The 13,957-nt window shown below is 40.5% G+C and overlaps 1 protein-coding gene across 7 annotated transcripts in view; it reads right to left on the bottom strand.

Moving 5' to 3' along the window:
- Positions 1–13,957, bottom strand: part of SOX5 (SRY-box transcription factor 5) — a 623,231-nt gene that overhangs the window by 355,882 nt on the left and 253,392 nt on the right. For all 7 annotated transcript variants that reach the window (XM_070754344.1, XM_070754346.1, XM_070754345.1 and 4 more), the window contains one exon: positions 8,000–8,210. In XM_070754344.1, coding sequence (XP_070610445.1) covers positions 8,000–8,210 — 211 coding nt within the window. The remainder of the gene's footprint in view (positions 1–7,999; positions 8,211–13,957) is intronic.

Genomic DNA, 13,957 nt, shown 5'->3' with positions numbered 1-13,957 from the left:
AGGCAGCTTGCAGTAGTGCACTCTAACCACTGTGCCAGTAAAGTTCATTTGTAAACAAGTCACCAATGTGTTTAGATATATGAATGGGAAGACTGAATTTGCAGGTCCGACAATTAAAACTTCCACAGAAAATAAGAAAATGGAATTTTGCACATCCAATATTTTCTCAAACAGCCACATGAAATATAGGATGTTGAGACTTTGCTTCATTTACCTTAATAGGCAACGTTAGCAAGACATAAAAATCCATGTCTCGTGGATGTACCCAAATGCTTAAATAGCAATAGCAATAAAATTTAGACTCATATACCCCTTCACAATGTTTTACAGCCTTCTCTAAGCAGTTTACAGAATCAACCTATTGCCCCCAAGAATTTGGCCAGAGGTAGGCAAAGTTGGCTCTTCTATGAAATGTGGACTTCAACTCCCAGAATTCCGGAGGTAGCATGATTAGCTCAGGAATTCTGGGAGTTGAAGTCCACAAGTCATAGAAGAGCCAACTTGCCTACCCCTGATCTGGGCCCTCATTTTATCCACTTTGAGCCTGTTGGGATTCGATCCGCCAAACTGCTGGCAGCTGGTGATCAGCAGAAGCCTTAAACCTAGTTAATAATGCTATGTGAACATGGATGTCATAAATCCTTGTAGCAGCACGAGGTGTAACTGTCTCCAAAGGAATACCGGTTGATGAAGATTGAAAGAAAGTGAATATTAATACAGTGGTACCTCTACCTAAGAATGCCTCTACTTACGAACTTTTCTAGATAAGAACCGGGTGTTCAAGATTATTTTGCCTCTTCTCAAGAACCATTTTCCAATTACAAACATCAGCCTCCAAAACTGTAACCAGAAAAGGCAGGGAGAAACCTCCGTGGGGCCTCTCTAGGAATCTCCTGGGAGGAAACAGGGCCGGAAAAGGCGGGGAGAAGTCACCATGGGGCCTCTCTAGGAATTTCCTGGCAGGAAATAGGGCTGGAAAAGGCAGGGAGAAGCCTCTATTGGGCCTCTCTAGGAATCTCCTGGGAGGAGACAAGGCTGGAAAAGGTGGGGAGAAGCCTCTGTGGGGCCTCTCTAGGAATCTCCTGGGAGGAAATAGGGCTGGAAAAGGCGGGGAGAAGCCTCCATGGGGCCTCTCTAGGAATCTCTTGGGAGGAAACAGGGCCTCCATCCTCCCTGTGCTTTCCCCAATCACACACATGATTTGCTTTTACATTGATTCCTATGGGAAAAATTGCTTCTTCTTACAAACGTTTCTACTTAAGAACCTGGTCACGGAACAAATTAAGTTCGTAAGTAGAGGTATCACTCTATAAGGTATTCCCCTCCTTCACAAAACATTTCTACTCTTCTATCCCGCAAGTCATTATTTTCAGCCTGGCATTTAATGGCTAGATATCAAAGCTGTGGCCAAGTTGAATTGGAACACGTGCAGGAAATGTCTCTTGCATGTGTTTTCCTTTTATTAACCTGTAGTTAAAAGAGACCCACCGTGATAGGGAGAAGCCGCCTAGCCAGATACATCGCAGGGGACGTAACGAAAGCTAAACACAGTTTGAGATCTCTTTCCATCCCCTTCGGAAGACGAGCCAGCGTCCTTCTTCAAATGCTACCCCATCTTTGCTTGTGCAAGAACAAAGGTTCAGATTTTCATAAAATGAAAATTGGAGAATGTTCTTCTATTGGAGAATAGGTTGACCTGCTTTGCTTTGAGGCTTAGATATTGGAACACTGCTATTATGTCATCCCTAGTCCTTCTTTTGGTTTTTTTCCTGCCTAAGTATTTTCTCTACATTGAATTTCATTTCGTGAGCCCAGTGTTAAGTCCGTCAAGAGCCATCTGCAATTTTTTTTTATTTTTTCTCCACAATTCCATCCATACATAAATACACATATACCTAGAAACATAGAAACATAGAAGACTGACGGCAGAAAAAGACCTCATGGTCCATCTAGTCTGCCCTTATACTATTTCCTGTATTTTATCTTACAATGGATATATGTTTACCCCAGGCATGTTTAAATTCAGTTACTGTGGATTTACCAACCACGTCTGCTGGAAGTTTGTTCCAAGGATCTACTACTCTTTCAGCGAAATAATATTTTCTCACGCTGCTTTTGATCTTTCCCCCAACTAACTTCAGATTGTGTCCCCTTGTTCTTGTGTTCACTTTCCTATTAAAAACACTTCTCTCCTGAACCTTATTTAACCTCAAAATATACTGCTCAAAAAAAATAAATAAATAAATAAAGGGAACACTCAAAGAACACATCCTAGATCTGAATGAATGAATACTTTGTTCTGTACAAAGTTTAATGCGCACAACAACATGTGAAATTGATGGCCAATCAGTGTTGCTTCCTAAGTGGGCAGTTTGATTTCACAGAAGTTTGATTTACTTGGGGTTATATTGTGTTGTTTAAGTGTTCCCTTTATTTTTTTGAGCAGTGTATATCAATTACATACATACGTACGTACATACATACATACATACATTTTGGTTCAGTCAGTTATAAGCCAATATCTTATTTTGCACCAATTTTCAGCTCCTATTCATCAGTCTGTCTCTTGCAGTCCCTTCCCTCTACCTTCATCTCATCTTCCTACTTTCTTACTCCTTCTCTCCCATTCCTACTTCCCTCCACTCATTCAAATTGTTTCAACTCCTACTCTCCAAACGTCGCTAATGAGCACTTCACACCAATGACAGTTTTTCCCTGGATGCCATCACTCTGCTAAACAAATAATTCTCTCAACAGTGTTAAATTATTTACTAAGTCAGCACTACTATTACTACTAGTTTTTTCTCATCATTCCTACCAACCATCTCCTCGGGCTTCTCTCTCTCCCTCCCTCCCTCCCTCCCTCCCTCCATCCCTCCATCCATCCATCCATCCATTGGATTTATATGTTGCCCCTCTCCAAGGATTTATGACAGTATGACTGTATGGCTGTAACTTATTGTTTGCATCCTTAAGATTATTTTATTAATATTGATTGTTTCCTGATTACTTATTTGACCCCAATCATTAAGTGTTGTACCTCATGATTCTTGACGAATCTATATTTTCTTTTATGTACACTGGGAACCTATGCACCAAAGACAAATCCCTTGTGTGTCCAATCACACTTGGGCAATAAAAAATTCTATTCTATTCTATTCTATTCTATTCTATTCTACTCTACTCTACTCTATTCCATTCCATTCCACTCCACTCCATTCTATTCCATTCCACTCCACTCCACTCTACTTTCTATTCTATTCTATTCTATTCTATTCTGTTCTGTTCTGTTCTTTTCTTTTCTGTTCTGTTCTATTCTATTCTTTTCTTTCTATTCTACTTTCTATCCTATTCTATTCTATTCTACTCTACTCTACTCTACTCTACTCTATTCCACTCCACTCCACTCCATTTCATTCCATTCTATTCTATTCCATTCCACTTCACTCCACTCTACATTCTATTCTATTCTATTCTATTCTATTCTTCTTTCTATTCTATTATACTTTCTATTCTATTCTATTCTATTCTATTCCGATGGTGCCACTGGTAAAATTATTATTTTGCATCATTTCTATATTTATAATTTTATAGTCTAGGTACATATTACACCAATCTAATGCTGCCTCTCACCGCCAAGAGCCATCTGGATCTTGAGCCTATCTTCTTCTGGAGTGTTGGCTATTCCTGCCAGCTGCAAATTCGACGAGTTCCCCATCTATTCCCTCATCAAACTCTAATCCGTGGAGCCGGCCAAGGCCCCAGACGTGACTTGCTTGGACCCTCCTCTCTTTAAAACAAGTCCCATCATTAAGAGCAAGATTTCTTCCCCTTGTCCATCTGAGCAACATTAACAACCAACAGGATGTGGGCAGGAAGGAATCTCCTCCGCTCCAATCACCATGGTGATTAGTTTTCACGGAACAAATTTAGATGGTCCACACAGCTGACAGCTACAGTTGGATGCTGGCCAAACCCTACAAGGGATGAAGCTGGACTGGTGTGATGGTGTGAAGAATTCTGAAATATTTCAGGGTCTATTTTTAGTTAATTCGCCAACCATCGTTTATTGTAATGGCACAACGGTGTCTCTAAACCCTCTCTCTCTTTTTTTTTAACCACCGCTGTGCCCTAAAATGCTGGCTTCTTCTGAAAACGGCTACCTTTTGTGCCAGTTTCAAGAAAATGAAGGAAGGGAATGATGAATCGATACGACCATTTTCTATGCCAATGTAACGGCGGTAGAGAAAGAGAGGGGGAAAAATGCATAGGAAAACAAGGATTGTTCAGTCCGAAACCAAGCCAAGCACTGTCCATTGAACCAAGTACAGTGATACCTCCTCTTACGAACTTAATGGGTTCCGGGACGAGGTTTGTAAGGTGAAACGTTTGTAAGACAAAACAATGTTTCCCATAGGAATCAATGGAAAAGCAATTAATGCATGCAAGCCCGAAACTCACCCCTTTTGCCAGCCGAAGCGCCTGTTTTTGCACTGCTGGGGCTCCCCTCCATGGGAAACCTCATCTCTGGACTTCCGTGTTTTTGTGATGCTGCAGGGGAATCCCAGCAGGGGAATCCCAGCAGCACAAAAACAGGTGCTTCGCTGGCAACAGAAGTCCGGAGGTGGGGTTTCCCAGCGAAGGGAGCCTCAGCGAAATTGCAGCATCACAAAAACACGGAAGTCCTCAAAACCCCACCTCAGGACTTCCATGTTTTTGTGATGCTGCACACCCACGCTCTTTTGGTACCCGAGGGAAAAAAGGTTCGCCATCACTACCCTAGTCAGACCATTCAATTTTGGGGCCCACACTACAAATTTCCCATGGTGTTAGGAACTAAAGTTTCTATTCTGGCACCTTGGAACATATTTTTACAATCTGACCAATCAGGCGTTGACAGTGGGCGTGTCGTTCTGACCTTTCTGCCAATCAGTTTAAAGCTCTGTTGGGAGAATTGGCGCTAGACTTATGGTTGGGGGTCACCACGACATGAGGGACTGTATTAAGGGATCGTAGCATTAGAAAGGTTGAGAACCACTGATTTAAAGCCTACGAGGTCACCTTTCTTCTAGATTCAACATCATTGCATTTCATTCAAAGGAATATCTCCAGAGTACAATTGCTTCAGGCAGTTCTTCCATAGAGCCAGAGACTCCATTATGTGCTGCTTTGGCAAAAGGGCAAATAATATCTATTAATTTAGGACAGTTTTAAATTGCTAATCTATTCAAAGGCATGCAGGATGGTGATCAGTATTAAGGGTAGAGTTCACCTCCCAATGAAGCTGCTTGGCTAATGTCAACGTAACATATTTTCAGAGCCCTGTTTCGGCTGATCTTTTATATCCTACTGAAAGAAGAGCATTATATGCTTCATCTTATATAAAAAACATAAGTATAACAAAGTATTTTCATATCGTAGGGAATGGTGGGAGTAACAATCAAAGACTACAGACAGATTTGTTTTGAGGCAGGATTTGAAAGGCAAATTAGAAAAGCAATTTACATAAGAACACAAAAAGAGCCATGCTGAATCAGGCCAAAGCCCATTGAGTCCAGCATTCTGTGTCCCACAGTGGCCCACCAATTGTCCATGGGGATCTCAAGCAGAAAGAGAAGGCAAAACCCTCCCTTTTCCCTCGACCCCCAACAAATGGTACTCAAGTGAATCCTGCCTGCCTCAACCAACATAGAGGAGGTACATGGACATTCATTTCAAAAACCACCGATACACTTGGCATCCATGAATCTGTCTAATCCTGCCTTGAAGCTATCAAGGCTGACAGCTGTCACGACCTCTTCTGGAAGTGAATTCCATAAACCAAGGACCCTCTGGGTGAAGAAATATTTCCCTTTATTTGTCCTCACTTTCTTACCTATGAGCTTTCGGGAGAGTCCCCTTGTCCTAGTATTGTGTGATAGAGAAAAGCATTTTTCTCTATCCACCTTTTCTATCCCATGCATGATTTTATACACTTCGATCAAGTCACCCCTTAAACGCTGTCTTTCAAAGCTGAAGAGACCAAGGCATTGCAACCTGGTTTCATCATTCTTGTTGCCCTTTTTTGCACCTTTTCCAGTTCCATTATATCCTTCTTGTGGTGCGGTGACCAGAACTGTACACCGTATTCCAAGTGTGGTCTTACCATCCATTTGTACAGAGGCAATACAACACTTACTGATTTATTTTCAATTCCCTTCCCAATCATGCCAAGCATGGAATTTGCTTTTTTTTTTACTGCTGCTACGCTCTGGATTGACATCTTCATTGAACTGTCCACCAAAATCCCAAGATCCCTTTCTTGGGTTGTCTCAGAAAGCTTGGTCCCCTTCAGTTAGTGTCTTCCAAATGTTTGGGTTGACAATGCTTACAAATTCTTACTTCTGACCATGTGGGCTGTGGCTGATGGAAGCTGATTTCCCAAAGCTCTGGAAGGCATCTTTTATTATCTCCCTCTGGGCTAATTTGCAGATCAAATTAAATAATGATTTAGCGTTACAAGAATGAGCTGCAGAAAACCTTCCATCTTTTCTGATGGACCAGAAGAAAAAATTGAAAAGTTTCGATTAAATCCCAGTCCATTATAATATCGAAACATGGACCAATTATGGTCACTTTTCATGCTTTCACTGACGCACATCAGATTTCAACCACAGAAATTAAGCAGGCATAATTCAGCCAACAGTCATCATAATATATAGTTTGGAGGACTCAGATAATCAATAACAGAAGATGAAGCTAAGCTGTCTTTCAATGGCTATGCAGAAGGAAGGAAGGAAGAAAGGAGAAACAGGCTCCTAAGACTCACAACTTGTTTGTCATCGTAACATACACAATATGTTCAACAATCCAGATATTATTGAATTCCCATCATTTAACGTGGCTTATAGTGAAGGAAAATGCTGGCCATGAGTTTTCTGGTCATATTTCAAGAGGACTTGAGATTGTGGGAGATAGAGAGAGAAGAGGAAGATGGACTTTTGCCCAAAACGAAGGGAACCTTGGCAGAATCTGATAGGCACAAGTGTTCTCAGAAGCTATGCAGGCCCGGAATTGGGGAAGAAAAATATCTCCTTTACACAGGAAACAATTTCAGAACCATTTGTAGCCTGATCTCCACAATCGGTGGAAGGAGGATGCCAACTACAGAACGCCTGGCACATATTGTAGGAAAAAACAGGACGTTTTGTCCAACCACACCTTGGATGTCTGTATAGTATCAATCACAGTGTCCTCTTTATCCACAATATATGAAGGGGGGAGAATAAAACCACAGACATATGTAGACTCATTTTCCTGAATGTAGGGCAGTGATTGTGTTGTGGTTAGCTCTGGCCCAGCTCCTGCCCCAAGGAATGTGCAGGTGGATGTGGGGGAAACATCCACATGCCACAGGCCTGTTTTGCTCCCGATGGAATCTGCCGACGAAGCCTCCTCTGACCAAGGAAGTGTGAGTGACAGGGTAGAGGGGAGTTTGGCAGACAGCCCAGGAGGAGATCAATCATCTGTATCATCCCTGGATTCTGAACAATAATTAATGACACATCCATGCATGCGTAGAGTGAGGCATAGGAGACAACAACTGAAGGATTATTACAAGAGAAAATGAGGCCACCTGTGGTTGGGTGGGGCTGCTGTACTTAGTGCAGCCTGGTGTTTTAGCCTCATGGAAGTTTATCTGATTCATTGTTTCGTCAAGATCATGGTTTTTGTGCTGTTCAAGATTGTGTGTGGACTCTCTGGACTTTAGAATTGGACTCAATTTCCCAGTTATTGGGTGAGTAATTGGATTGCATTTCACCTGTGCCTTGTGTGTACCAGAAAATCCCTTTGACATTTAAAAAGGGAGCTGTTTCTATTTTTCTGTTTATAAAAAACTTTTGGGTTTTCCTTTTATTGTGTGGTGTGTGTCTTCCTGGACTAATTATCCTGTAATTATGGGCGGTTGAAACACGCCGGCAGAACAGATCAGAATAGCCAAGTCAACATTTCTCCTTACCTTCAGGCTCATTCTTGATCATCTCCTCCATCTTCCTCTGTTTGAGACTGTCCACCACATCTGCCAGGCTTCCTTTACGCCGTTCAGGAGTCCCCAGCGCTGTGCTGGAAAATGATTCTCCGCTCTGACGCCCACCTTCGTCGGCCTTCGAGGGGGAGGTAGATGAGTTGTGTGGGGCAAATGAAGACATCACTTTATTGCCATCAACTTCCTGGAAGGGAAAAGAAAGTCATAGTTAGCAACCAGTGAAGGGCAGCAAAAATTTTTACTACCACGCTGTAGGCGTGGCTTATTTTGTGGGTGTGGATTGCCAGCCATGTGACCAGGTGGGAGTGGCTTGATGGTCATGTGACCAGTGGTCTATTCTATTTATTTATTTTATTTATTTATTCGTTAGATTTGTATGCCGCCCCTCTCCGTAGACTCGGGGCGGCTCACAACAGCAATAGAACAATTCATAACAAATCTAATAATTTAAAAACATTTTAAAAACCCAATTATTAATCAGTCATACATACAAATGTACCATACATAAATTGTATAGGCCCGGGGGAGATATCTCAATTTCCCCATGCCTGGCGGCAAAGGTGGGTTTTAAGGAGTTTACGGAAGGCAAGGAGGGTGGGGGCAGTTCTAATCTCTGGGGGGAGCTGGTTCCAGAGAGTCGGGGCTGCCGCAGAGAAGGCTCTTCCCCTGGGACCCGCCAAACAACATTGTTTAGTCGACGGGACTCGGAGAAGGCCAACTCTGTGGGACCTAATCGGTCGCTGGGATTCGTGCAGCATTCTATTCTATTTTATTTTATTCTATTCATTAAGTTCTTCCCTTCAACCCAAGATGCAGACATACAGCTACAACTTCCTCATTCATTAGTAATGAAAAAATTGCAGAGAAGAGGGACAAAGATGATTAAGGGACTGGAGGCTAAAACATATGAAGAACAGTTGCAAGAACTGGGCATGGCTAGTTTAATGAAAAGAAGGACCAGGGGAGACATGATAGCAGTATTCCAATAATTCAGGGGTTGCCACAAAGAAGAGGGAGTCAAATTATTCTCCAAAGCAACATTAGGGTGGAACAAGAAGCAATGGGTGGAAACTAATCAAGGAGGAAAACAACTTAGAACTAAGGAGAAAATTCTCTGACAGTTAGAACAATTAATCCATGGAACCGCTTGCCTCCAGAAGTTGTGGATGCTCCAACACTGGAAGTTTTTAAGAAGATGTTGGATAACCATTTGTCTGGTGTAGGGTTTCTTGCCTAAGCAGAAAGTTGGACTAGAAGATCTCCAAGATCCCTTCAAACTCATTCTCTTCTCTTCTCTTCTCTTCTCTTCTCTTCTCTTCTCTTCTCCTCTCCTCTCCTCTCCTCTCCTCTCCTCTCTTCCCTTCCCTTCCCTTCCATTCTATTCTATTCTATTCTGGTGTCTGTATGTATGTCTATGTGTTTATAGATACAAACACAAAAAGAAATGAGTTCTCGAAATAAAAACTCTTGATGTTCACTAGTTTTCCAATAATAAGGTTATGGATTACCTATAATTGTTTGCTTCTCTAAAGTGTTTAAGGGTCAACCGTAACAGATTTTCCCCCTTTTTGCTGAATAATAATCTATATCCAGTTTGTTTTGTTTTGTTTTCTTTTATGCAGAGCTTAGTATCAGGATAACGATTCTTGAAAATGAAACACTCCGATGCTAAATACCTAGTTCGCTTTTTGGCATCTTCACAAAATTTTCCCATCGCAACATACCCTGGTCATATGTGCACACACACAAACACTCACACATGGGATGGCCACAGGGTATGATTAAAAAAAAAAACTTATTAAGATGCTAGCCATGTTGGTGTGATTGAAAGTATCAGGAACAAAGAATTGGGACCATAAGTTGTAGTTAAGAAGCTTTATTGCTGAAGCCTGCTCCCCAGAATTTGGTTAACTAAGGTCCAATACTAAATTGGCATCAGGTAAAGGTTGCTGTTGTTGTTGCTGTTGTTGTTGTTGTTGTTGTTATTATTATTATTATTATTATTATTATTATTAATTAGACATGTATGCCGCCCTTCTCCGGAGACTCGGGGCGGCTCACAATAACAATATAAACAATATAAGTACAAATCTAATAATTAAAACTATGACTAAAAATCCATCATTTCAAAAAGCAATCAATATATCACAATCATACCCACACATAACTTTTAATGGTCAAAAGGGGGGGGGGGGGCATGTACTAGTACATAGATGGGTCTTAAGGCTCTTGCGAAAGGCGAGGAAGATCGGGGAGGTTCGAATCTCTGGAGGGAGCTGATTCCAGAGGGCCGGGGCCGCCACAGAGAAGGCTCTTTCTCTAGGCCCCGCCAGATGACGTTGACTTAGGTTAACCGAATTCAAGAGGTGTTCAACTGAAGATTGTTTGTGTCAACGTATCGACTCTAGGCTGATGACTCACTTAACTCTGCCACCCAGATCTTTTTGCTCTTCTCCTACATCAGTTCAATTCTGGAGACCTCACCTACAAAAAGATATTGACAAAATTGAACGGGTCCAAAGACGGGCTACAAGAATGGTGGAAGGCCTTAAGCATAAAATGTATCAGGAAAGACTTAATGAACTCAATCTGTATAGTCTGGAGGACAGAAGGAAAAGGGGGGACATGACCGAAACATTTAAATATATTAAAGGGTTAAATAAGGTCCAGGAGGAAAGTGTTTTTAATAGGAAAGTATACACAAGAACAAGGGGACACAATCTGAAGTTAGTTGGGGGAAAGATCAAGAGCAACATGAGAAAATATTATTTTACTGAAAGAGTAGTAGATCCTTGGAACAAACTTCCAGCAGACGTGGTAGATAAATCCACAGTAACTGAATTTAAACATGCCTGGGGTAAACATATATCCATCCTAAGATAAAATACAGAAAATAGTATAAGGGCAGACTCGATGGGCCATGAGGTCTTTTTCTGCCGTCAGACTTCTATGTTTCTATGTTTCTATCAGATCTACCTTTTTTAAAAAAAAAAAATCCATGTCAAACCTGTGCAACTACCACCTGATTTTCTGACCATTTAATTTAATTTAATTTTATTTTATTTATTAACTGGATTTGTATGCCACCCCTCTCCATATAGACTCAGGGCGGCTCACAACATTTCAACAATAAAACAGTGTACAAAATACAATTGGATCCAATTAATTAAATAGTTAACCTAAAACATTGGCGGGCCTCAGGGGAAGAACCTTCTCTGTGGCGGCCCCGGCCCTCTGGAATCAACTCCCCCCAGAGATTAGAACGGCCCCCACCCTCCTTGTCTTTCACAAATTACTCAAGACCCACCTTTATCGCCAGGCATGGGGGAGCGAAGATATTCCTTCCCCCTAGGCCATTACAAGTTACCGTATGCATGGTATGTTTGTGTGTATGTTTGGTTTTTTATAATAAGGGTTTTTAGTTGTTTTACTAAATTGGATTGTTACATGTTGTTTTTATCATTGTTGTTAGCCGCCCTGAGTTTGCGGAGAGGGGCGGCATACAAATCCAATAAATAATAACAATAACAATAATAATAACAATTATTATTATTATTATTATTATTATTATTATTATTATTATTATTATTATTATTATTATTATTATTATAAAAGTTAAAATAATTCACTCAAAGACAAACCAAGCATAGTAAGCATTCAGTGGCTAGAGGCTGGGATCTAATGACTCCAGATAGATAAGTTTTCAAGTTCTTATGAAAGGCAAGGGGGGTTGGGGCAGTACGAATCTCCGGGGGGGAGCTGATTGCAGAGGGCTGGGGCCCCCACAGAGAAGGCTCTTCCCCTAGGTCCCACCAAACGACACTGTCTAGTTGAAGGGACCTGGAGAAGGCCAACGCTGTGGGACCTAATCGGATGCTAGGATTCATGCAGCAGAAGGTGGTCCCTGCAGAAATTTTTCCATTTCATTTATTCATTTGTCCAATACACAAATACATAGGAAGAAAAATAGACATGTGATAATATAAAAGAGGGTGAAAGTGGACTTAGAGGAGAGGATATATGAAAGGAAGAGAATATATAAGATAGGTGAAAGAAAGGAAAGACAATTGGACAGGGGATGAAAGGCCAGTAAGGGCCAGTACGCCCCTTACTGGCCTCTTAGGAACCTGGAGAGGTCAATCGTGGACAGTCTAAGGGAGAAGTGTTGGGGGTTAGGGGTTGACACAATTGAGTCCAGTAATGAGTTCCACACTTTGATAACTCGATTGTTAAAGTCATATTTTTTACAGTCAAGTTTGGAGCTGTTCGTATTAAGTTTGAATCTGTTGCGTGCTCTTGTGTTGTTGCGATTGAAGCTGAAGTAGTCGTTGACCGGAAGGACATTGCAGCATATGATCTTGCGGGCAATACTCAAATCGTGTTTTAGGTGCCATAGTTCTAGGCTTTCTAGGCCCAGGATTGTTAGTCTGTTTTCGTAGAATATTCTGTTTCGAGTGGAGGAGTGAAGGGTGGTGAAATACCCCTCCCACCACCAATTCCACCACCTATACCATTTTTTTCCTGCATAATTCAGTTCATTTAGATATTTCTAATTTATTCTCTTCTTTGCCCCAGTCCCATATCTGTATTTTTTTAAAGAAAAATAATTCTCTTAAAACACAAATGTTCCTGATACGTAAATGATCATAATGATGCTTGCAAATGCCAAGCTAAATGAAAAGCATCTTTCTCTCCAATAAAGGTGAGATCTGACTCTCATTAAAGTCACCAAGCATATTCTCACCTATTTTAATGGATTTGACTCGTAATAGCCGCGTTCTGGTTTGTCATGATCAAACCATAATTCTTCACACTTTCAGACATTTCAAAAGTTGCTTCCCTCCCTCCGGGCCATCCTTCCCTTTTGGCCCTAACATTGCTCCCTTTCTCTTTTTTCTTTGCAAAATTTCTTTCATTTTCTTGCTATTAGCATCTTTTAAACTGCCTGTTTTGTTGGTGGACTATAATTGGATGCTTATTGTCTTTATTCATAACTGAGGTGAGGCCCTTTTACTTAAACAACAACAACTGCAGCACACAACATATATTAAATCTTAAAAGTGACGGTAAGAATCCTTGTTTTAATGGCTCAACTAGGGTTGGGTTTCATATCCCATTTCTCCTTTAATCTGCATTTTTTTTAAAAAAACACACTTCATACAGAAATCTGTAAGCTTTTGGGAGCTCATGTCTCTATAATACAAACTTCTTTTATTTTATTTATTTATATTTGTTAAAGAAAATATAATCTTTATTGAAGATAAACCGGGGAGGGGATAAAGCAAAGGGACTATGCCAATATTTATTTATTTATTTTTATTTATTTATTTATTTTGTCCAATACACAATGAGGGTTTTAGTGGGTATATATCTATATACACATAGCAAAATACATGATGAAGGTTATAGAGGAGATACTCATAGTAAAATATATCTAAGAAATAATAGAAAAGAAAATATAGTAATAGAACATATGAATGAAAGAATAGAAGAAGAGATGTAGGAATAGAAGAAAGGTATAGGAGATATAGGAGAGCAATAGGACAGAGGACGGAAGGCACTCTAGTGCACTTGGTACAAATGAATATGAGTTTTGAGTATACAGTTATAAGTCAAAATACACAAACACACACACACACACACACACATACACACACACACATATATATATATAAAAGGGGGAAAAACTAAAAGGAAAGAGAAGGAAGGAAGGAAAAAGGAAGAGGAATGAGAAAAAAGGGAAAGAATGGAAAAAATAAAAAAGAAGAGAAAGAAGAAGAAACAGAAGGAGAGGTAAATTCATATCTATAAATTTATCAGATGTCGTAAATAGTGTCCACTTATCTGTTGACCCGATTACTCTACAGCTTTAAGATCTTTACTATCAGTATAAATGAAAATTTTGAGTTTCTGTACTTAAGTCAGAGTTTA

This window comes from Erythrolamprus reginae, chromosome 6, assembly GCF_031021105.1.
Source record: "Erythrolamprus reginae isolate rEryReg1 chromosome 6, rEryReg1.hap1, whole genome shotgun sequence".
In the NCBI taxonomy this organism is placed as follows: Eukaryota; Metazoa; Chordata; class Lepidosauria; order Squamata; family Dipsadidae; genus Erythrolamprus; species Erythrolamprus reginae.
Note: the sequence above shows the minus strand (reverse complement) of the source record. Positions and strands in the feature narration are given on the sequence as shown.